The following is a 26301-nucleotide window of genomic DNA, read 5'->3' as shown; positions in this document are numbered from 1 at the left end:
ATCTTAGGCTGACAGCCAATAATGTTGTGTGAAATAAACAATCGATATATGTCCGCGCTCGGCTCGTACGCCCAGGACCGATAGCTGAAGTCTCAGAAACACTTCAAGGCATCTCTCACATGGGCGTTCAGGTGACAGGGGTTGTTTTCCCAGCTAGGCTTTGCTTTCCTAGAGACGGAGACATTTCTCAGCCACGTCAAGCTCGAAACATTGCATCCGACAGATATCTGTGGCTTACAAACTAGCCAATCATGAAGCCTTCAGTTATGACATCATAAAACAACCGCCATACAAGCGTGAAACATATTGAACCATCAATCCTGCAATCAAAGCTTGAAGTCTGAGCACATTGTTTGTGTGCTAAAGCCAAAAGCTCTGCATTAAACTACATAACCACATTTTTACATACAGTGTTTGCACATGCAAAATAGATAGTTATCACAAATTTATTTTCATCTTTGTTCTAAGGATGTTCAGTTACGTTATACGTTTCAAAACTGACAATGAATAGCTGTTGTTAAAATAATTAGCATTTAACAAATTTGAGTATTTATTTACAACAACAAAAATAAACATTAAATGTTACTTTCCCAGTGAATATCATTGTCAGGTGCTACACACCAAATCAAGACCTTCATCAGTATATATTAATCAGTCCATGTCTAGTTACTAGGTGGTTATTTACTGAACTAAGCAAGTTTGTTAGATTTTTTTTTAACCAGTTTTATTAAAATCAATGTAAATGAGTTATTAAAGTTTAAAAGTATTAAAAAAAATGATCAAACCAATTATTGTTCTACTTCTAGTTTCTAGGTTGCTTACTGAACCAAGTCAGATTTTGTTAACCAGTGTGTTTATCTCTCATGAGATGTAAATCATTCTGAAAAGCCCCAACCATAAGTGAATAAAAGCAAGCAGCACAAATTACTGATCACTAATGAGCTAAATATGCTGACCTCAGAGTCTAAACAACAATGCAACATCGATGGATCATAAGCTGGAAAACCGCCACTCACGTCGGCTAAACGGTATTCACAAAGCGGCCCTCCAATTGTGAGTCCAACAGTAACTTAAAGGTTACAGCCTAATTATACGAGGCTTCTGATTTCAAAGCCTCTCGTCTCATTAAAGCATATTGGCCTCCTAACACCAGCTGAGGCTTCCCGGTCTATCTCTCCTGGTCTCTGGCGGTGGAAACCTTCTCCAAGGGAACCACGCAATGGGATCGGATCCACGACTGGAGCGTTCGGATCTACATGGCCTGTTTTCCTGCTCTACGCCTCATTACGGAAAGGGATACAGTGGGAAATCAATGGTGATTGCAGTTTTGATTGGGTGGGATGTGTTTTGCTCAGTGTGGTTTGGATATGCTAGGAAATTACTGTAATGTTCTGAGGTCGCGCTAGTATTACAAATGATGATGGATTTAATCTGCTGTCGGATAGAAACCATTACAAGAGCCTTCGGGAAGATTGCTCTTGGTCGTCTTGAGTTGAGTTTTTAATGTCAATTACAAATAGAGGTAATTCAAAAGTCAAATCCTCGTTATGTTTCGAAACTACATCTATTAGTAGTTTTTAACAGTCTCTCCAATTACATTTATTAAATGTAACTTCTTGTCTTGCATTGTTGGCAAACTGATAACTTGTGTTGTGACCCCATACTGCACATTTATGCTGCTTTCACTGGTAAAAATGTTTCGACGTCTTTCAAGTAATATAAAACCCGACGGTTTTAATCTGTCATTGGATCAAAATCAAATCAAGAGCCTTCAAAAAATCAAATCCTCTTTTGTATAGAGTTTTTCTTTTTCTTTTACGTCAATAACTAATAGAAGTGATTCAAAAGTGAATTTGAAGTCGTTGCGCTTCTTAATCTTAAAACAAGCCAAACTTAATTGAATAAAAAATAACATTAAATATAAATTAATTTATAAAGCCAAGCAAATAATTGCACGCTTTTGGACATCTACTAGTTTTATCACATCTCTCCAATTACATTTTTTTATGCATTTTGATCTGCATTATTGGCAAACTGAAAACTTTTGACCACATAATGCACATTTATGATGCTTTAACTGGTAAATTATTGGTTTAACAGGTAATAAATAATGTTTTGTGGTTGGGCAAGTAATATAAAATCTGACCATTTTGATCTGATCTGATTTTGCTCATAAGTTCTTTGGTAATTTTGAATTGTGTTTTTTTTAAATGTAAATAAACAGAAGCGATAAAAGTCAATTCTGCTTTACATACATCTCTTAGTTGTTAGTCTTTCCAATTACATTGTCTTATCCAATTTAACTTCTCAAAGAAATATTGTTTTGCATCATTTGTAATATAACTTTTGACCCCAAACTGCACATTTGTCCAGGGAATTTACAAATAGCCTTGTTTGTTGGAATCTAACCATGTTAATCTAACCATCTGCTCTTGGAAGAAAACTCCTTGGATTGTTCGCTGGATGAAAGGGATGTTTGTTTTCCAGGAAAACCGTTTGACTCTTTACAGAATGTTCCAGTTGATCGCTAGCAACAGCGTTTATTGCATAATGTTTATTGTCACAGAAAATAATTTAGACTCAATCCTAAATAACTTTGTAATTTAGTTTAAAATTCTCATTTTGCTGTCTGGAATCTCATCTAAAGCATGTTTGACAAAAAAAAAAAAAAAATCAAGTGCATGCGGCAAGCAAACAAGGTGGTGTGTTTTTAGAAACCGTCCTGTAACCACTTGAAAGAATGTTGACACAGTAGCCAAGAGCCTCTCCAAGGTCTGTTTCTAATATCCCAATATTCCATTACAGATCCCCGGATAGGTATGTGAAAGAAACACATTTGTGAAGCAAGCGTGAACACACACACACACACACACACACGCAGGTGCACTGCAGCATTAACCAGCAGCAGCTGACAGTGAGAGCAACACGCAGCGCTAACGCTAACCAGCTCCAGCTGACATCAAGACACGAACGGTAGCGCAGGAGAAGCTCAGACCTCTCCATGTTCAGGAGTCACGAGTCTGAGCAGATTCTGCACTGATGTCGGAGCCGCTGCACCCCCACGGCAGGGTAAAAGTGAAGTCACATGGACCAAATGCAGGCCGACATGTCGGAGGCCCCGGTCAGGAATGAGAATTCATCAAAGTCACTCCCCAGCAGCGGCCCGACGTTAAGCTCAAGTCAGCATTTCATTGTTTTGTGAATGACCTGGGGGATTGACACCCTGCCGAGCGAACACATTCCCCCGCATGTTTGCTCTGGCGAGGGTGCGGCTCGCTTTGGTAGATCGCACTGACAAAAACAAACGTGCAGCAAGTTCGTCTCATTCGAGTTGAGAGAGTCTATGAAACCAATCCATCTCAAAATGGACTCTAAATAGTTGAAATACAGCGAATCTAACTAGTAGTTAACACTACGAATCATTAAGAAATATCTACTATTTAAGATTATTTATTATTAGAATACATTTTAATTTACTATTATTTATTTAAAGGCAAGTTTAAATAGCATTAAATATAAACGAATATAATACTCATATATTATTATTATTTATTGTTACATTTTATATTATAAATGAGTATGCTAAATAAATAAAAAGTTAGATTTTATATTTGAAACCTGTAAAAAAAAACAAGCCAAACTTAATTAGATAAAAAATAACATTAAATATAAACATTAATTTATAAAGCTAAGCAAATAATTATATATTAATTATATACTAAATTATTATATAAGTGAGCCATAATGATAATGTAAGCTGTATAAATGAATGTGTATTACAAAAATGTAATATATAAAATGAAAAGCTACACAGCAAATTATTAAAAGAAAAGCAACTAACTACACTGAATTAATACGATTTTAAATGTTTATTATTATTTACTAATAATTAATTGAATTCACTATTATTATAATTTATTTTAATGTATTATTTAATCCGTATCTATTAAAACAACAGGATAAATTAATGTAAGTATTATTACATATGGAAATATAAATAATTAATTTATATAATACACATTATGTATTATTTAATTTCACATTAGAAATTAATATATTACACTAAATAAACAAAAAATAATAGCACATATGCATATTGCTAATACAAGCTGTATAGATAAATATGTAATGTAGTAGTTAGTAGTTAAATCACATAATTAAAAATTGAAGTAAAAGTAAAGTAGAAGTTCTTCATAACACAATTATTATTATTTTAAACTCAGAAATGATCATGTATGAGATTTATCACTTGTAATTTTGTCACACCAGGATAGAACGAGTTGTAATTTGTTGTTTATCTTAATTTAGTCAAAAAAGATTTCTGAGATTGCTGCAAAATATGATAAAGCGACAAGAGATAAATACAAAATATATTTAGAAATCTTTTGAACAAAATCAATAGATCACGCAACAGTAAAAACAGAGGAAACGGCTGACTCTTGTTGACTGGGTTTGGAGACGCGTCGAGTGTTTAGCTGACATGTGAGCTGTTATTAGGACACTGTGCCTGGACTGACGGATGCAACCGGTGCACACACACACACACACACCACTCGAGAAACAACAACAACAACGAGCTATTCAGTGTCAGGCACACCATCACATGACTCTGGCATTTGTATATGTAGGAAACGGGAACGTCTCTTTTCCATCCCCCACATTTCAGCTCCGCTTCCGGCCTCTCTGTCAATAGTGTCCAACAGCTGCGGTTCAACCGGCTTCTGAGTAACTAGGTTAGACGGGACAAATGCATGCTAGTTGGGTACAGTATTGGGAAACTAATGGGAATCTGTCATTTGCAATAAAGATAAGAATCCATGGTTGGGCTTTATTTTAATGTGTCACTGTTACAGTGTAATCATATATTTAAGTACTGAGTAATATTAAGCAACTACATGTACTTACTATAGGGTTTTAGTGCAGGGATTTCTGGGAATATGAACAAAACGAATCAGTGAAATGAACAGTATGAAATGAGTGAGAGTGAGTGAGTGAGTGTGCGATTAAGTAAGTGAGTGAGTGAGTGAGTGAGTGTGAGTGAGTGTGCGAGTGAGTGAGTGTGTAAATGAGAGTGAGTGAGTGTGCGATTGAGTGAGTGAGTGAGTGAGTGAGTGAGTGAGTGAGTGAGTGTGCGAGTGAGTGTGTGAGTGAGAGTGAGTGAGTGCGAGTGAGTGTGCGAGTGAGTGTGTGAGAGTGTGTGAGTGAGAGTGAGTGAGTGTGCGAGTGAGAGTGAGTGAGCGAGCGAGGGAGTGAGTGTGCGAGTGAGAGTGAGTGAGTGAGTGAGTGTGAGAGTGAGTGAGATAGTGAGTGAGTGTGAGAGTGAGTGAGTGAGTGTGCGAGTGAGTGAGTGTGCGAGTGAGTGTGCGAGTGAGTGAGCGAGTGAGAGTGAGTGAGTGTGCGAGTGAGTGAGATAGTGAGTGAGTGAGTGTGCAAGTGAGAGTGAGTGAGTGAGAGTGAGTGAGTGAGAGTGAGTGAGAGTGAGTAAGTGAGTGAGTGAGAGTGAGTGAGTGAGTGAGAGAGAGAGTGAGTGAGTGAGCGAGTGAGTGTGCGATTGAGTGAGTGAGTGAGAGTGAGTGAGAGTGAGTGAGTGTGCGAGTGAGTGTGCGAGTGAGTGTGTGAGTGAGAGTGAGTGAGTGCGAGTGAGTGTGTGAGTGAGTGTGTGAGAGTGAGTGAGTGAGTGAGTGAGAGTGAGTGAGCGTGCGAGTGAGAGTGAGCGAGCGAGGGAGTGAGTGAGTGTGCGAGTGAGTGAGTGAGTGAGTGAGTGTGAGAGTGAGTGAGATAGTGAGTGAGTGAGTGTGAGAGTGAGTGAGTGTGCGAGTGAGTGAGTGAGTGTGTGAGTGAGAGTGAGTGAGCGTGCGAGTGAGAGTGAGCGAGCGAGGGAGTGAGTGAGTGTGCGAGTGAGTGAGTGAGTGTGAGAGTGAGTGAGTGTGTGAGTGAGAGTGAGTGAGCGTGCGAGTGAGAGTGAGCGAGCGAGGGAGTGAGTGAGTGTGCGAGTGAGAGTGAGTGAGTGAGTGAGTGAGTGAGTGAGTGAGTGAGTGTGAGAGTGAGTGAGTGAGTGAGTGAGTGAGTGAGAGAGTGAGTGAGATAGTGAGTGAGTGAGTGTGAGAGTGAGTGAGTGAGTGTGCGAGTGAGTGTGCGAGTGAGTGAGTGAGTGAGTGAGTGAGTGAGTGAGTGAGTATGAGAGTGAGTGAGTGAGTGTGCAAGTGAGAGTGAGTGAGTGAGTGAGTGAGTGAGTGTGAGTGAGTGTGCGAGTGAGTGTGAGTGAGTGTGAGAGTGAGTGTGAGAGTGTGAGAGTGAGTGAATGAGTCAGTGAGTGAGTGAGAGTGAGTGCGAATGAGTGAGTGTGTGTGTGAGTGAGTGAGTGATTGAGCGCTTGTGTGTGTGTGTGTGTGTGTGTGTGTGTGTGTGTGTGTGTGTTTATGTGTGTGTGTGTGTGTGTGTGAGATGGCACACGATTAATGGTCGGAAACCAACGTGTGTAGTCTGACATGTTTCTTGTCCACAACACGACAAGATTTTAGGAGTCAAAATCGCGTAATTTCACGCAGTGACTATCGTAACAAAAAAAATTGTAATCTGAACCAGGCGTAATGCAGTGTGGGGGAAAAAACACTGATGTAACTCGTTACTGAAAAAGTCGCAAAGTTACGAGCATAACAAGTTACTTCCCAGCACTGATTCGCCGGCCTCCTTTAAATATCACGGCCTTGAATATGAAGTCATGCTGCGGTCGAGCAGGAAATCTGCTGCGCTGCATTGTCTATAAAAATGGAAAACGTAGTCAGTACCAGAGGACTCTCGGCTGGATCTCTTTGTTCTGGTCCAAGCAGGACACACACACACACACACACACACACACACACACACACACACACACACACAGCACAATGCAACACACACCTGCATTTTAAAAAGAAAAGCAGCAGAATCTCGAACGCTGAGGTCGGCAGGAAGGCGTCACAATGAAACAGTGAGTGTTACAAATGAGCCCACTGACCAGATTCATTATCTGTTAATGCAGAGCACATGGCTGATTGGAAAACAACTCGGGCTTTTGTGCATCTTCGCAAGGTCAATGCAGTCAGAGGAGCTCACGAGTCTCCGCAGCACCTCGAGTCCCGGCTCCAGCGAGAGAATCTGATGACCGTCGACTCCCAGGGGCCAAAGACACCCGCTCAATGGGCCCCTGTGTTCTCCTGACTGCATTAATACAGCAATTCACCGAATATCTCAGTGCTAGAGGTCAGAGGTCAGATGCCAATAAATGAATGGATTCTGGGCCGGGTTTGGGGCAGTTTGTCTTATACTGTAGTATATCTATAAGTTTTCAATTAATAGGGATGGGCGATTTATCAGAGATTGATATTAAATATATATTGCAATATTTATGCATTTGATCTAAAACTGTTTAAAGCAAAGAGTAAAAATCTAGTAAAAAAAAAAAAAAGTAATGTTTTCCACAGTGTTTTTCATTAAGGAAGGAAGATTAATAATGAATTAATTATTTAATTATTTTGATTTATATTCACCAATATAACAATACACAGTATGTAATAAAAAGATTTAAAAAAAATGACAAACCATTTTAATTAAAAAAAACGTGGACCACTTAATGCTATTTGGGAGATTTGATTCAAACAAATGAATCAGAGATCTGAATCAATTCATGAAAAAATGAATCAGAGACTTGAATCTAGGGCTGGGTATCGTTCAGAATCTTTCGATCCGGTGCCAATTTCTATACCTCAGTTTCGATACCGATTCCTAACGATACTTTTTTCGATACCATAGCCATAATATGTTTTAAAATTCATTTCAACATCAACAAAAATACATTAAACACAAAGCTTTTATTTTCCACCTTAATTGTGAATCAAAACAGTTATCAAAATAAAAAAAAATTCTGGTAAAACTGCTCACTCAGTAAGGCCATAATAGCCTACGTTTTTGTTTGAAAATTATATATTTTATTATATATATATATATATATATATATATATATATATATATATATATATATATATATATATATATATATATATATATAATTATAGATTTATTATAAATATAAAAATCATATATTTTTCTCTCCGTTTTGGCCTTCCGTCCACACTAAAAACCATTATGTGACGCATATTGTAGGCCTACCATTATACCAGTATTGTGCCTGTTTTGTGCTATTAACTTTTACACTGTTGCTAACTTATACGGTATTAAAATATTCTACATTGCACACTCTTCATATCAGAGTCCTGCAAAGATGACAGAATTTAGGCTACTCACATGCTGTCCTGCGGCAATACATGAGAGCAGTTGCGTTTTAGACCAACATGGTGACTGCGTGCGACCTGGACCGCATCAGTGAATGGTGAGATATTTTACTAAATAAAATTATCCTGTCAGAAGAATTGCGCGATAACTTAGGTTTTAGGCATGCGCTGTAAGGTAAATTTGACGTTTCTCAAAAGTTTTTCATCCACACTGAAACGTCCGAAAACGCTAGTGTGGACGGAGAGCGTATATAAATGAAAACGCCATTTTCAAATGTATCCGGATTAATGTAGACGTCGCCAAACATTAATAAAATGACTGCCTGTCCGTCAGTCAGTCGGTCATCAGGGCAGAGAAACCACCATTGTGGCTGCTTGTCTAGTAGTCGAAGAGGAAGTGTAACGTCAACAGCACCGTGACCGCTTTCGGCTCATATCGCAGCAAACGCTGTCTGCGTGAAGTTTTAAAAAAAATGTTACCACACTTGAGACCAATCGTGACTCTCTGTGACTTCAACAAAACTGCAACAGTTTGATCCGTCCGCACCTCTCCGTGTGTGTGTGGGTCGGAGCTCCGCTCTTTGTCAATATAGGCTACAGAGAGGACAGATAAGCTTGCGTGCTCAGATGCTTTTGGAACCGAAATGTGGCACCGAAAAATAAAGAATTTTTCGATACTCATAGGATCTAAATATTTTTTTCGATACCATAAAAGTATCGACGTTCGGTACCCAGCCCTACTTGAATCAGTAAAAAAATTAACAAATTGAACTGATTCATTGAAACACTAACTCTTATGCAATTGTGTGCTACTGAAATATGAATCTAAGCCATTGTTAAAATATACATTAAACTAAATATAAACAAATATACTGTCACGGACACTCTCATATTATAAACATCCAATGGCATGTTTTGAGAAAATAAATGACCGAGAAAATTCAACATCAAAGTTATTGTTGTTTTCTATTATATCTCCAGTAAAAATATCCTCCAAAAATACTGTGAATATTCTATATATGCTATTAATTAATGAACAAAAATACAAAAATAAATTATAAAAGATTATTATTAAAAATGTCAAAAAAAGTAAAGCTTAGATATATTTTATATAAATATTAAATTTTTTATTTTGACATTTTTTTTGAGAATCTATACGTCTACTTGCTCAGAGAAGATCATGAAGTGGATTTAGCCATTTAGGGTGGAGGTTTGGTTTGGTCTTAAACCTGTGACATGAATCACATGACGCACCACACTGAAGCCCCCAGAATGCCCTGTGATGTGCAAAACGGTCTGGTCGATTGTGTTAACTGGAGGCAGTTGTTAACACATTAGGTAGCCGTCATCTCCGACAGACCTGAACTGCCATAACAGACCGCAAGTCGATGGCAAATTATAGTAATTCACCAGATATTTGACACCAGTAAACCTCGCCTCTGAATAACAGAGGAGAGACAGCTCGAAGAAGAGCAGCACAGGCTGATGTTGCCAAAATACATTAAACTTTTGCCCTGCGCACTGAACGTCTGAGCATGCATGACCACGGGTTAATATGATTGCAGAAGCTTTGGCTAATTTAAAATGCACATAGAAAAAAACAATACGGTACTTCAGTAAATCCTTTTAAACGGTCGCATATCAGCTTTAGGCCTGCGATGAAACTCTGCTTTCAAAAACATCCATCTTTACACAACCTCTATAGGAAGAAAGCGAGCTCATCATCGCCCACATGCCTGGTAACACTATCCTCTCACACTGACCTACATAGTGACCTTGCCTAATTTGCGAGATAAACAGCCGAGTGTGTGTGAGCTGTTGACGATTGTTTTTGAAGGGCGGGACTGCAGCGCACATGAAGGTAAGCATCATCTTAAGTCTATTATTCCTGTGAGAGATATGGAGCTGCTCCAGTTTTACTGCGCATTTGTCAATGTCACCGGCGCTGTGTGTTCACTGCATTAAAACATGCATTGCTTGGCTCATGGCCATCTGTGTCGGGAAACATTACGTGGCCCAGATTAAACAGAAAGATCAGTTTGTGAACACTATGGAAGAATATGATCAAATAAATAATTCACTTTATTATTAATAACAGTCATCACTACATTATTTATCATTTTTAAAAAAGTGCTGCTAGGGTGTTCAAGACAGGGTTAATACATTAAACTAAAACCAAATATATATATGTTCACAAATATTAAAGTTTTTTATTATTATTTCAGCGAGCTGTTAAGGCGGTATTTCTCATTTCAACTTGTACTAAAATCACTAATGTACTAAAATAGCTAAAACTGAAATAAAAATGTATTGAAAAATATAGATATATTTAAAGAAAAAAATAATAATGAAAATGACAAAATCACAATAAAAATACGACAACTTTAACCATATTAAACCGGGCGTGTCGTCGGCGACACATCTAACCCAGCTGTGTTCATGTTACAGTCACTCTTCAACCATGTGCACCATCAAAATAATTCACATTTTTATAGAATTGATGTGAATAATCATTAGCGGTGAATAAACATTATGAACTGTACATTTGTCGGGTGCATGAGCATGAGGATGCTATATGGCACTGAAGCGTGCATTGTAGTGCGTTTCATCGCAATGCTCTCTTCGCTTTGACGTGTACATGTTTAATCTTTGAAGGTCTAAATGCAGAGAATTGTGTCTCTTGTACCCCAGGCTGAATGTAAAGCACATGTAAACACACTCTGGCTCCGCCTACTACTGTAGCCACGCCCCCAAACTCTCACTATAGGTTGAGCTGGAAAGTGATTGACAGATCTGAGAGGGCCGCTCTTGGCGTTTAGATGGCGCCTGGGAGGCTCAATGTTACATTGTTGGGACCCATACTAATAGTAGTCAATAAACAATACACTTGTTTAAGAGAATGTATTTTAACATAAAATTTCACCCTCAACAAAAAAGCATGAGCTAAAATCTGACACTTTAATTATTGCTCACTGCATTTGTTTGGCACATGGTCGTGGATCTAAAAACAGCGCGGGCATTCACCGAAACACACTGCCAGGCCGTATCTGACGGACGTGGCATGGTAACGTTAGATGGAAAGATATAAAACTGGCTGGATGAGAACGCAGCGCTGCCCTTTCGCTCTCTATAGGTCAGCTTTATTTGAAGTGTGCAGTATGCAGTGTGGCAGAGCTGACACATGCACTCTAATTTGAGAGTGCTGCACTAAGACAAGCTATTTGCCAACAACACAAAAAGTGTCCTCAAAAAATGTGTTGACGTTCACTCGATCGATTACCGGGTGCAGCAAGTTCCCGTGCCTCATTTGCATAATAATAATTGCCTAGAAACTGATCACAGTCAAAAAATGGTGTTTGTGCACACTAAAGCCCTATTCGGACGGGACTAGTGTGACATGGAGAGATGGGGTAGAGTAATAATTACCAGAGCTTCTCAGTGATTTTAGTCCCGTCCGAATGTGCATCTCAGTGATCATCACGGACAATGTCAGTAAAGATTACGGCGACTTTTACCTTCAGTAAAAAGGTCCGGAAAAATGACCTCAGGTGATGCTAATCCCATGCGAATAGACCCGCTGTAAATATGTACGTAAATATTTCGGCATTTCGTGTTTAAAAGTAGTTTCCCACGGTTTTTCCAAGTATGGAGATGCTTGAATAAGCGTTAAGTTGCGTTCTAGTCGCTGGGACGAGTCTGTGGCAAAACTCAAGTGTTTTACACACACCATTCAGATCAGAAAGAGGATCGAAAGCATCTTTTAGCGTTAGGTAAGTGCCTATTACCAACACAATCCAATCTGAAGTTAATTAATACATCGTTCAACCGGACATAACTGTTTTATATATATAAATATAGATTATATGTGTTTACGCACGTGATATCAGGAAGCAGCGTAACACACACATGATGACAGGAGTGACGGCAGTGCGTAAATCGAGTTACTCTCCCACTTCTGCTAGTTTACTGAGATATTTTATCCCGTGCGAATTGGCCATTAATATTACAGACGTCCTGTGGTAAAATTACATTACTCCATCTACCCTTATAAAGTTAATCCCGTCCGAATAGGCCTAAAGTGAACTTAAGTTCCAATCCATCGATATACACACCTGTGAACGCACAGTGAAGGCGATAACTAGCTACAATTGTCACACATATAGTCTACAGATGCATGCAGAAGAATCGCAATTACCATATTTTCTAGAATTTTAAGTCTCCATGTTTTTGCCAGAAGGGAAATGCTTATAAATGCACGCCTGTGACAGGGATGTGAAGTATTTCAGATACATGTATTTGAAATGCGTATTTGAAAACCAAAATACTATTTTGTATTTTTAAAGCTGCTGGGAAAAAAAATCAAATGTAATATGTATTTAAAAACATTTAAATACATTTATCAAGGTACTGATTTCATGCATCAACTAGTTCAGACACACCCCTCCTCCCGACCCCGACATTCATGCATGTGAGCTGCATTGGATCAGCAATTTTTTTGCTGATCCAATATTTGAATTATAAATGAGTCTTTCCACAAAAAAAATTACATTCAGAATGAATCCGAGAAGGGCTGCACGATTATGACAAAAAAATCATAATTGTCGATTACGCCCTTGAAATTGTAATTGCGATTATTAATTACGATTATCACATTTTACATTGGATGATGTTTTGAACAGCTTTATTGTTTGAAGCGACTGCATTTGAAGCGACTGCATGCCATATTGTTATATCAAAACAAACCAGCTAAAAACTCCTCCGGAAAAAACTTTCATTGCTTTTCTATAGCATTAAGCCTCAAATGTCAAATATTGAAAAAAATTTATTTAAAGAAACCAAACTAAAGTCAAGTCAAGTCAAGTCATCTTCATTTATATAGCCTAGCGCTTTTAACAATGTAGATTGTTCCAAAGCGGCTTTACAGTGATAATAGGAAATTAAAGTAAAAGAGATTGTTTTGGCTTTATAGCAGCTCTAGAATAAAGTTATTGTTCTGCTTAAGTTAGTTTTGATTGGATTTGTAAAAATATTCATGGTATTATAATGTTACACTAACTAATATTAAAACAATGGGGGAAAAACCCCTAGGATAAGCTGTAAGATCTTACCTTCAGCGAGTCGAAGCAGGCGATCACCCGTCCGTTCTCCACCTGGCAGCTCTTGGGCGGGTGCGCGAACTTGCATTCCTCATCGCTGCGCGAGCACGTCCCTCTCTGAAACTGCCGGCACACCTCGAGAGTCAGCCATTTCGTGTCTCGTATCGACGCGATGTTTAAAGCCATAGCAAAAGTTGTGTCGAGAACCTGCAGGCTCTATGGCGTCAGTAGATTGTTGACTTGGGTTTGAATAGTCTGCGAACGTATTTGTGTGTGTTGTTGTTGTTGTGGTTTTGAGGTTTGTCTCAGTTTGTTGGCGAGGCCCTTTAAATAGAGATGTCACATTCAGACCCCCGTTGGCTGTCGCATGGGAGATGGCCGCTCTCAGTGAAGCTGTCAATCTCTGTCGAGTCGTTCATCAGTCATTTAGTCCCAGGTGCACAACACTGGAGCGACAATAAGAACATGCTCCAGGTCTCCGAATGGTCTTGAGGCCGACGGTTGTGGAAAACTCTGCCTGAAGGCAATGGCTAACAATATCTAATAATGGTCCGTGAATGGAAAGAGCGTGTTGGTTCCTTGTGCTTTGGCAAGTCTGAGGAATTGAGATCTTTTCGGAGGCCAAGCCAGTGTAGGATGGGGGCGGAGAGCAGCTTCAAGTAGGAACCACGTCAGAAAAGGCACTTTCTTCTGTCCGGGATCTGGAAAAGAAGGCCAAGATTTGATTTGGGAAAGAAGAAACAAGGCCAATAGAATATGACCATTTATAGGTGGTACAACATTGCATTTTCTTCATTTCACTGTTACTTTACACCTCTCATTTGTTTATGTAGCATTTACTAGGGTCTAAATAGTAAACAAAGTAATATAGAGATATTTTATATTTCAAGATAGATAGATAGATAGATAATATCCACCTAATAGATAGATAGATAGATAGATGATAGATAGATAGATAGATAGATAGATAGATAGATAGATAGATAGATAGATAGATAGATAGATAATATCCACCTGATAGATAGATAGATAGATAGATAGATAGATAGATAGATAGATAGATAGATAGATAGATAGATAGATAATATCCACCTGATAGATAGATAGATAGATAGATAGATAGATAGATAGATAGATAGATAGATAGATAGATAGATAGATAGATAGATAGATAGATAGATAATATCCACCTAATAGATATATAGATAGATGATAGATAGATGATAGATAGATAGATAGATAGATAGATAGATAGATAGATAGATAGATAGATAGATAGATAGATAGATAGATAGATAGATAGATAGATAGATAGATAGATAGATAAATAGATAGATAATATCCACCAGATAGATAGATAGATAGATAGATAGATAGATAGATAGATAGATAGATAGATAGATAGATAGATAGATAGATAGATAGATAGATAGATAGATAGATAGATAGATAGATAGATAGATAGATAGATAGATAGATAGATATCCACCTAAAAGGAATAACAGACGGGTGTTATTCTGGAAATTGAAGCACTGGTGTTATCTAATCATGGGCCATTCCAGGATTATATTTACATTTAATCATTTAACCGAGGCTTTTATCCAAACAGACTAACAAATGAGAAACATCTCAAGCATGAACTAAAGCTAGAAGCAAATCAGTGTAATATCAAACGTCGCATCAAAGCACGCATGGAAAAAAACAGCTATATTGATTAAGCACAGTGTCTAAAGGAAAAGGAAAACCACCCTTCCTGAACCCTTTAAGACGGCCTAACCTGTTGAGGAACGCCAGAGACTTCAGCCAATAGAAAACATGCAGCGGCGCAATATTCCTGGCAGACATTCAATGCCAGAACAGGACTGACACAGATGCATATTCCAGACGCCATCCCGCCAGCGCCGAGTGCCACAACACCTCCACCAGCTCGCATTAAACACGGAGGAACGAAGGATAGTCACCTTCATTTACACAGCGCTTTTGACAATAGAGTGTTTCAAAGCAGCTTTACAGAGATAACGAGAAAATAATGCAACAAAGTTTGAGTCTAGAAGAAAACAGCGTCACAGTCCAGCTTAAGGAAGTTCAGTGATGGTTCATTTTTGTTGTAAAAAAAAGTTATTAATTTAGCTCATTTATATATATAGTCGCTCTGGAGAAAAAGTGATGTCATCGTCCAGCTCAGTTCAGTTCTTGTATAATGGTGTCAATGCAGGCAGATCAATAATATTGTTGAATATTAAATTAAATGTCCCCAACTAAGGCGACAGAGACAGACAGACAAAACAATAGAAAGTAGGGCTGGACAATAATTCAATATCAATATATATTGCGGTAGAATTTTTTTCAATAATGGTGATAGGATTTTTAAACACATTTCCGATATTTCAATCTACATTACAGCATTTGTCACTGGCACATGTAACCCAAATAATCCATTAATCATCGTATTGACTACAAAGCCTTCATGCAAACACCTTAATCGATCAGACTGAGCTTGATCAGAATGAAATAGGTGGTTTATTTATTTTCTACTCAACTCGATCGAGAGAACATGAGATGAACTTGATCATATTGATAACCGAAACTGAAAGGACTGCGCATTAGGGGTGGGAATTGGCAAAAATGTGACGATTCGATAGTATTGCGATATTTGGGCCACGGTTCAATATTATTGAGATTCTTAACAAGTATTGCGATTCGATTCTGCGATATATTGCGATTCATGCCCCCCATATTATTCAAAGGCATTACAAAAAATTAGCTCAACTCACTTCAAATGTCACATTTAATTCTGTGAACATTATCTTCTACACATTAACTGAAGTGCAAAAACTTTGTCCTTGAACACTCAGGACACCGGACCTCATTACAGGAACAGGACGTAATAATTCTCTGAATAGGAGAACTCTCACATGAATGGTGAGCTCCCAGCACAGAACTCTAAATTATTTAAATACAATAGAGTAACATAAACCTGAGAATAATCATATAAATAAGAGTAACTTAGAGCTTCAATCAAAGTGAGAAAAATAAACAAAAATGTGTAGCCTACATGACTGCAAGGTCATCAACCAAAATTCATTTGGGAATATACTATTCGCTTTTTGATGAAAACCGAAATTTACCCACACTTTCGATTTGAAAGAAGACGGAGCGTCGTGTACAACCGGTTGTGATGGTGAAGCCATTTTCATTTGTATTGCTGTTGAATGGACGACAACAAAGCACTGCAACAAGCGCCACCTTGTGGATGTAATACGCAAATGTAAATTATCAGAGTAAACTCAGAGAAAACCAATGGAGAAAACCCAAAAGTAAAACAGATAATTTTATAATTAAATATAAAACTGTATATCCATATACTATCTATGTACTAGCCTATATATAATTGCGTACGCAAAATATCGCGATACTGAACAGAATCGATTTTGTCCCCCACCACTACTAATGCGCATATGCAATGATGCAGAATAGCGTAATGACGCACGAAACGAGCTGTTCTTCCTGTTGAATAAAGTGTCGTATAAATGAGTTTTCCGTCATTCTGAACTTCTCCTTTCATTCCGCGTCTGTGAAGTGGAGCAGGACAACGTCCCACCAGTCCTAGTTTCCGATTCTCATCCACAGACGTCTGGTTTTGGGCATTTTTACTGCGTGATTAATATAAGCAGCATGTACGGCACAACGGTTCATGTGCTCATTGTCTCCAAATTATGACCAGAAACGGATAAATATTAAGTCAATAACTTTATTAAAACAAATAAAGAACAAATGTAGGAGAATGGCTATTATGCGCAAACATCGGGAAACTCTTTTATGCAGTGAGCGCATGTCAAAAATATATATTCCGATCTGAAGCGGCACATCAACCCGATCACTTGTTTAGCGTTCATGTAAACACCACATTCAGATCAATCGAGAGTCATAAACACTCAACAATGTCCTTGCCCCAGCAACTTGTGTTTTTGTTGTTGATCACTCTTTTTTTCTGTTTTCTGCAGCAACTCTGAGCACTTTTCATATTCTTTATCCTGGCTGAAGCACCTTTGTTTCAATCTATAATAATAATATTATCAGCCTATTTTATAGTTCAAAGATATTAATATTAATAAGTTGAGAGTCTTGTTTATTTGACAGTGATTTGACATTTCTTGTTTGGATGACGGCTAAACACAAATAAAAGGTGAACATTCATTTATTTGTACCTTTGTTATTTTATAAAATGTAGTTTTACAGGAGGAGGTTTCGCAGACTTGAATCAATTTTTCAGAAGTTTGTAGGTACAGACATTCGTTGTGGGCTTTTATATTTTTCATATCGATATCGGAATTATATGGTATCGACCGAAATTAAGAAATATATTGTGATATAAACTTTGGCCATATCGTCCAGCCCTAATAGAAAGACAGAACGATAGACAAATGCCAGTCCAGCTGCCAGTAAGTATCTCTTCTTTACAGTAGCAGAACTTTTCATGATCTCACTTACCCTTATATAGGATTATATTTATCCTTGTAAGAATAAACTAGTCACCTCTCAAGATTTGGAGCAGCTTATAACATAACCACCAGCCAATCCTCAAATAACACGCCGCCTCTGGCGTGACTTGTGAAGCTCACACAAACATTGCTGCTGAAATAGAGGACTTTTCTTGGAACATCTGGAAATATTTTCTTGTGAAAACTGAAGGAGAGGCGGGAAGGGAAGGGAAGGGAAGGGAAGGGAAGGGAAGGGAAGGGAAGGGAAGGGAAGGGTGGGGGTGGTGCAGGCAGACGAAACAAGCCCGTAAAAATCAGCATCTGCCGTTGAAGATTCACTGTGCTGTGTAATGACGGACACATCCCCTCCACTTACAGCAAAGCCAACAGACAACAGCCAGACAACAACTACTGTGTGTACGGAACTGAACACTACACTAACCCAAGCATTTGCATTGTGTATAACACACATTTTTAGCGGTGAGGTGTTGTGTGCATTAAAAAGACAAGTTTGAACAAGTTCTGAGGGAACCTGAATGCCTGGGTTTGAACTCATGCTCATTTCTTTTATCATGCCAGTACCGGGCTACACAAACAGCGACCTTTTTTTCTGCCGGTGCAACAAAATTTGGTTAGAGGTCGCATTTCCCAAATGATAAAAGCTGCCGTTTCTGTTGCATATGAGAAACATCAAACGGCAAACCGAACAAAACGAATGCGGAATGAAACTGTGCTCCTCGTTTGAGCTGCGCAGAGCGAACCGTTTATCAGCTCGGACCAATAATAGACAGCGCAGCGCAAGCTAAACACAGGTTTACTCGTGGGCTGCTCTCAATCACATGACACTAGTACTACTATCAAGTGAGAAAGTGTTTGAATTCAGTGTTGCGAATTCTTCACAGTGAGATCTAGTGAGAATTCAAATTCAGTGCAGAATTCTCTGTTATTAACCATATACTGTATATATAATATATATAAAAGCCTCTAAGTGCCATCTGAAATTTTCTTCTAGAATGATTATTTTTATCAAGCTTGTATATTTAAGTTCAGTAATTTCACTTAAATGGCAATGACAATTACCTATTAATTGAAATTACTGAACTTAATAATACCAGCTTGATAAAAATGATCATTCTAGAAGAAAATTTCAGATGGCACTTAGAGGCTTTTGCATCTGAACACTTCATATATATACAGTAGGGCTGTCACTTTTGTTCGATTTTTGAGACATAAGTGTTCATTGAATCGATTGTAAAATCGTTTTTCCATGTCTAAAGACGTTTCCATTTTAAACGCCAAATATGGGGAAATCCACGGACAACTAACAGGCATTAGAGGGCGCGCCGCGCTTGAGACGCGCACAAGTCAGCAAATTTTCCTGATGATTTATTGGCGTGAAGCTTCGTGCACAATGACAAAAAGGAGTGCAACATTCTCGAAAAACAATAAGCAGAGTGGACTGCCATAACAGCAATGAAAACATTACTGCAGGCTTCAACATGGCTGTGTTTACGATTAGAAATGTCAAACAAATGTCGCGTACGTAGGCGATTGTAGACCGTAGCCCGAATCTGTATCTGTATGCATGAGTATGCTGTCTGCATACCGGCAGAATTCACAGTTTTGTTGTTAAAAAAAAAGACACATTACGCAGAAGTATAATTTACTGTTATGCGTGTGTGTCAGAGCCTGCAGTTGCTGTGTGACGCGCGTTCGCTGCGGTCGTATCGTGACGAGCTGGTCGCGCTCCGAGAGAAGGCCGTTAAAATCGATTCCCTATTTTCGTTTTCGAAACTTGCGTTGGCCGGTCCGATCGATTGTACAATCGATTTTCGAACATAAAGTGACAGCCCTAATATATGTATATATATATATATATATATATATATCAGATCAAACAGCGCTGATGTGGAAACCAAGAGAAACATTGTGTCATGCTTTTCAGTCCACAAAACATTCACCATGGATTTAATGTAGTATGCTAAATGTAACCATGGTATTGTGGCAGAAAAAGAAAAACATTTTCACTTTATGGGTTTGTACAACCTTTTGAGCGAAATTCATGCACTTTTTCCAGCACTTCAAAGTGCTGCTTTACATTATCCAGTTCAAATGTTTGTTTTTTTAATGTGATGACCAAAAACATTATTTGTTCATCTATCAAAGATTGTCCCCATTTGTCCCCAATATGTAGGAAAACTAACACATGGCAAACAAACACTTTTATTTAAATATAAACAAGTAATAAAAACTCGGTGAGTGTTTTAGCGCAATTTTCTCACCTCATGGGATCACAACACTAAGAGATAGTAAATCTTTTCCTGGATTTTTTTTGTGCTTTCCCGAGATTAGACCTTCCTTAACATAATGCCGAAAACCCGAAGTCTCTAGGTGGTCTGGTTGAGGAGTAGATAGAAGTGCAAGATTGGTGCGCACAGACGCACAGAACAGAAATCATGAGTTAACAAGCGCAATTTCCGGGGGAAAATTGCGCTAAAAATATATGAAATCACCACTATAACCAGTAGATGGCAGCAGAGGAGCACTTATTGGCTTATTAGTCATTTAGTCACTTATTAGTCAGTTCATTTGAACAATTTCAACTCGAGTGGAAAATTCGCATGACGCTTAGAAATTTTGTTGATGTTGATGATGATGATGATGATGATGATTGTGGTGGTGCGTGAAGACACTCCTTTTCGCGCAATGTTTTTATTTGCGCGAGTGATGCGAAAAAGAAGAAACATCCCGCGAGTAACGCGATGTGAATATACACACCATAATATAGGCCTAGTTTTTTCACACGTTTTGCTTTTAAATATTTAGATATTATGAAATCCCTATTATAAAATATCAAATCATCAAGAAATAAATTGTTGTCAAAGTTTCACACTTTTTTGTACTGAAGTATGAAATAGGGAGTCACGAAGTCGGGAAAGTCACGAAGTCTCGAGAAAAAACAAAACTTAAAATGATGAAGAATTGCACAGAAAGTAAGTAAAGAGCGCTCCTTTTATAATCACTGAAGTTCAGTTTGATACTATAGAAGAACAATGGTCCATTTGATAACAGTTGAATATTAAACATTTTCCCTATAAAACTTAATTTGTGCATTTTCAAGAAATAAACGTAATATTATTAGTAACTTATTAATACGAAACAATAGGAATATCATGATTAAATTGCCTTTATGATTAACAATCCCCAATGCTACTGCTCTGAAACGTGAGTCTGGAGCCCTGCAGTATAAGTAGGCCAGTGTTGTGTGCACAGCAAACACGAAACACCATGAAGACCCACAACATTTGCTGAAATGTGAAGTATAATACAAACACACTGCAGTGAATATCATGTTAACGGCATCTCTTTTTAGACTCAATTTGTCAGACTGCCAAATGTTAAAACATTTAAATAAAAATCAAATAAAAAATGCTAAATAATTTCTGGGGTGATAACTAGACGCCACTCTGAATTAAACAAGCAATGTAGTGAAATCAAGACACAATAATGAAGTATAGACCCCTTCGCGGTCGACGTCACAGGAAAATTCTAAGTTCGCAGTGCGCATGTCGGGGTCAGAAAGTTCATTCCATCCCATTGAATTGTGTGTTAACCAGAGAATTTCTCGTCAAGAAAAAATGCCTTATTGTTGCGTCGTGGACTGTGAAAATCACACCAGTTGTGGAGTCAAGTTTTTTTTAGGATTCCTGCAGGATCTCATCAGTTTAAAAAAAAAATAAAAATAGACGACATCTGTTCAGATCTATTTTTTTTACAGTCTATGGTTCAGATACTGCAGCTATCTGCTAAGTAGCATGACACAGGTCAAATTAATGCCAGATATCGAACTTCACCTAACTATTAAACCAGTCTACAGTTTACAGAAAACATTTGTTTACTTACCAGGGCTTAACTATACCGTTGTTGTCACAATAACTGTCAATAACACAATAAACACGAGCATCTTTGATCATAGCATTGTCCCAGTCTGCTCGTTTATTATATAAAAAATACACATACTTAACAGTGTTAAATAAAAAAAAAAAAAAACACTGTTCGACAGAACTGCTTGGTTTTGTTACCACAGTTATCTGCGTGCTTCCTCGGCGATGAAGTTCCACATTTGCGGCTATCCAACACGAAAATGCATGCAGCAAATAAGCCGTTCACAATATTTTCTTCAGATAACTCCAAATTTCTCCCACACACTGGACTTGATTTTTGATGACTGTCGACAACTTTACAATCTCCACTAGCTATTCTTTCTTCAACTCCTCAGCATCCATCTCGACGACTGCAAGCAGGTCGCGCACGCGGTTATGATGCATTTTTAAAAGTGAAAGATCCTGGGAGGGCGTGGCGCGTGGGCAAATAAACTGATGTGGATTTTAAATTATTTTATCAACTTGAAATACAGGCAATCAGGCATATTTGTGTAGACGTGTTCCTAAAAATCTGAATATATTTTTACGTTTGCATGTGATTGTTTAAACCCGTGTTTAGACCCGTGTTTCCCCCGTGTCCGACCCGACACACTTTGGATATTTTTCACCCGTTTGAGCAAAATTTGCGGGTCACTCGTCCGAACCCGTGCAGGACTCTAATCAGGCAGACAATCGCCATTAGCTAAAACAAGTTTATTATGGTTCTGTTCCCGTTCCTGTGATGGCAAATACAGTGCATATATATGCCGGTGTATTAGCCGCACCATTTTTCTGACCCCATGCTGCGCGCGCACCCAACCTAGGCGTTCGATGTTTACAAACATTGAAGGGGTCTATACAGTAAGCAAACATTAGTATTGCATTCAGAACACAGCCTTGATCGATTCAGTTTTTTGTTAGGACTTGTGGTGATCTGGACCCTCCTTTTGTCTGTCACTAATAACACACAGCAAGCATTTGCGTAATCTAATGAGCTTGAGTGTTTCTTTCATTTTTCCACTCTTGTTGCTAAGGGTCTGTTTCTTCTTTCTATTTCCCACAATGCCTAGCAACCACTAGAGTGCACCTACAAAAAAGAAAAATCTGACTGAGGCATAATAAGAGACATCGACCCTTTAAGGAGAATGCAACAGGTGTAGCGCAACATAAACACATACTAATCTGCATAATGCAGACAGCAGCACAATCATAAAATAATGACACAGCAACAACAAACACAGTATTTAAAACAAGCATATAAAAAGATATCTTGTTGTCTTCGTATATTATTTTTCAATCAAGCAAGCCTCTATTAGTTTTGCTTGTAAAATCTTATAAAATAATAAAAAATGTATATATATATACATTTTAATATATTACTTTTTAAATTATTATATATATATATATATATATATATATAATTTAAAAAGTAATATATTAAAATGTATAACTAATAAATAAATAAAATAAAATAAAATAAAATAACACAGCAACAACAAAACAACAAACACAGTATTTAAAACAAGCATAAAAAAATTTATCTTGTTGTCTTCGTATATTATTTTTCAATCAAGCAAGCCTCTAACAGTTTTGCTTGTAAAATCTTGTAAAATAATAAAAATTGTATATAATTTTTATATTATATATATATATATATATATATATCTAAAATAATTTAAAAAGTAATATAATAAAATGTATAACTAATTTATATTGTACTGTGCTTTTGTAGCGTGTGAATTTTAGCTTTGGAAAAATAATAAAATAAAATAAAATAAAATAAAATAAAATAAAATAAAATAAAATAAAATAAAATAAAATAAAATAAAATAAAATCTGCAATGCCTTTCCTGAAGAATAAATAGGGCAAAAAGCCACCTAAACATCCTACCGACTCGTCCCTAGTTGACCTGTGCGTAGAAGCCCTGAATCGAAGCCATACATCAACATAACCCGTCTAAAGGCCGAAACTGTCAAGCAGTGATTTCAAAAAGATTTCGGGTGCTGGTGTAATTTGAGATTCTTGTGTGCGGCACTATCTGAGCTCTTAAAAAAACACATTAGCAAAGCTTCCTCTCTGGCAGCACTTTGAACGGGACCGAAGGGAGGCCGGTTTCCAGAACTAGAAAGCGGAAAAACCTGGTGTTAAAAAGAGTCATTTTGAGCCCTATATCCGTGCTCCGCCATCGTACAATCCCAGCACCTGCTGCTCCTTTCCATTTTACCATTATAAAATTAAATGGCCTGCCATACTCGTCGCACACGTAGTCTCAACGGCACTATTTAATTTCATAGCTTTACCCCCCGAGAGTCAAGCCATAAAAAAATTGGATAGAAACCATGTCAGATGTGACCTCATGCAATTAATCCTCTTGTATTTTTAGAACTCAAAAAACCGATGGTCTAATTTATAAGGTGAATGACAGTTAAAGGGTGCTTCAGTAATACAATCTGTCAGCTAGAAGAAGTGCTTAAAGCTTGTAAACCGAAATAACGGGCCACCAAATCTTTGGATTCTCAGGCCTGTTGGCTTTTCTCTTCAAGGTGCAATAACGCAAGCGTTGAAGCACAGCACACACAGGGTAATGGTTTATAAAACAGTGCACGTTTAACGACAAAAAAAATGGTGGAAATGCACAAATCATCAAAGCAAAGCTGCAAACCAACATTTGCTTTCTCCTTTACAGAAACTGCAATTCCAGTCAAATCAATGCAAATCTCTCCCTGTCGGCTGTTCGCTCAACTGAGGCCGGCGCGGAGCTAGGTTTCTCCGGATGACATGGTAGTATCTGAGGCATGCTTTAAAGTGTGTAATGTTTTCATGTTGAAATAACCTTCTACTATCTCCTAGCTTAACATGCAGAGTCAACTATTTGTAGGTAAATTTCCCTGAAAAGTGCAAACACTGCAGTTCTGCGGCACTGCTAAACACTGCGTGTGCATCTCGACCGGCCCGACACCACAACACTGGCTCAACTAATTGCATTTATGATGCTAGTAGGGCAAAAGTTGCATTACAAAAAGATGCAAAAATGGCAAGACATTGCCATGTCCTAAAACGGATCCCAGTGTTTCCCACACATACTAATTAATGGCACACACACACACACACACACACACACATACAGCCCCTCCCCTCCGTGCACACCGCGTCTGTCTCCATGAAAACGAGATCAACAAAAAATATTTTATATTCTGATTACAATGTTGTCAAGTGTGTTAATGTTGGAGTCCCGACCCGACCCTTCGCAAACAATCGATTGCGCCTTCTTTAGTAAGTTAACTAACGTTAGTCACAAGTTTGCTGTAAAATGCAGTTGGGTTGTCGAGGTCAAAACACTATACAAGCTGTGAATCAAATAAACTTATTATAAATAATATTATGTCATTTTTAGGGTGTTAAATGTGTGGATTTTGGGTTGGTGTGAAGCATTTTTGATTAATATTTAGGCTAATATAATAAAGATCTGTGTAACGAATTATTAACAAAGGAATTATTTTGAACCACAACCACCAAACCAAGCACTTTAGTAGATAGTTCAAAGCCAGCTAACACATCAGTAGGCGCGTTTCCATTACAGATTTGCGCAAAACTTGGCGTTTCTATTAACCGATGTTAAGCGACTAAAACGATAAATCTCACGATAAATCATTCCAAACTAGGGCTGTCAACGAATATTCTAAATTCGAATATGTATTCGAATAGTTTTAAAAAACAGAAATTCGAACGTGAAAATTAATATTCGAATGTGAATTTCGAATATGGAAAAACACGCCCGCGGAAGCAGAGGCGCAGCAGTCTGCTTTGCGAGTGGGCGCGCGCGCTGCCTGAGACATCAGGGACAGGTCACACGAGTCGCACTGTCTAGCACAGCGTCACTGCTGAAAGTTGACAGTGCACTAAAAAGACAATGGAATAAATTGCAGTCAGTTTTTTCTCCTTTTTCCCCCCCTTTTTTAATACAAGCACCAAGAATGTAAGTAGCCTTTTTCTTTTTTAATAGCACTTTATTTTTTATGAACCTCAGGGTAGAAGTTCTTTGTTGTCACATTTCTCGGAATTGTGTGACTCATTTTATTTAACGTTAAACAGAAAAGTTCCATGTTTACCACAGCACAGCTCGCTCGGAGCGTTCAATGTCGGTTCTGTAAAACTTTAATTAATGTTAATAAATTTGTTTCAATCACTGAATGAAGCCTGCTATATTTGGGACAAGAGTCGCGACCTTAAATTGCTTGCACAAAACTCTTGATCAGCACTCAACATGTGCTTGTTGTTGTTAATTTAAACCGTTATGCGCAGAGAGAGCGTGAGCGCGAGGGCGAGCGCGCGCGCGAGAGAGAGAGAGCAAGAGAGAGAGAGTGAGCATGCTAGTGAGCGAGAGTGAGGTCTGCGGTCTTGGCCATATAGTTAATTTTTTTACTTGGTTTTGTGTTGGTAATACATTGTCAAATATGTTTAAACTTAAATGAACTACCTATACAAGTAGTTATGTCTCTTTGTATTCATTTGTCCTGTTATCGACGTAAT

At 38.0% G+C, this 26301-nt stretch overlaps 1 protein-coding gene across 11 annotated transcripts in view; it reads right to left on the bottom strand.

The window, feature by feature from the left end:
- mbnl2 (muscleblind-like splicing regulator 2) overlaps window positions 1-26301 on the bottom strand; it is an 81901-nt gene that overhangs the window by 42616 nt on the left and 12984 nt on the right. For all 11 annotated transcript variants that reach the window (XM_081362508.1, XM_081362502.1, XM_081362504.1 and 8 more), the window contains exon 2: window positions 13379-14067. In XM_081362508.1, coding sequence (XP_081218634.1) covers window positions 13379-13552 — 174 coding nt within the window. In that variant the 5' untranslated portion in view covers window positions 13553-14067. The remainder of the gene's footprint in view (window positions 1-13378; window positions 14068-26301) is intronic.

This window comes from Scardinius erythrophthalmus (assembly GCF_964197995.2).
Source record: "Scardinius erythrophthalmus genome assembly, chromosome: 3".
Taxonomy (NCBI): Eukaryota; Metazoa; Chordata; class Actinopteri; order Cypriniformes; family Leuciscidae; genus Scardinius; species Scardinius erythrophthalmus.
This window is presented reverse-complemented; position numbering and strand designations above follow the sequence as displayed.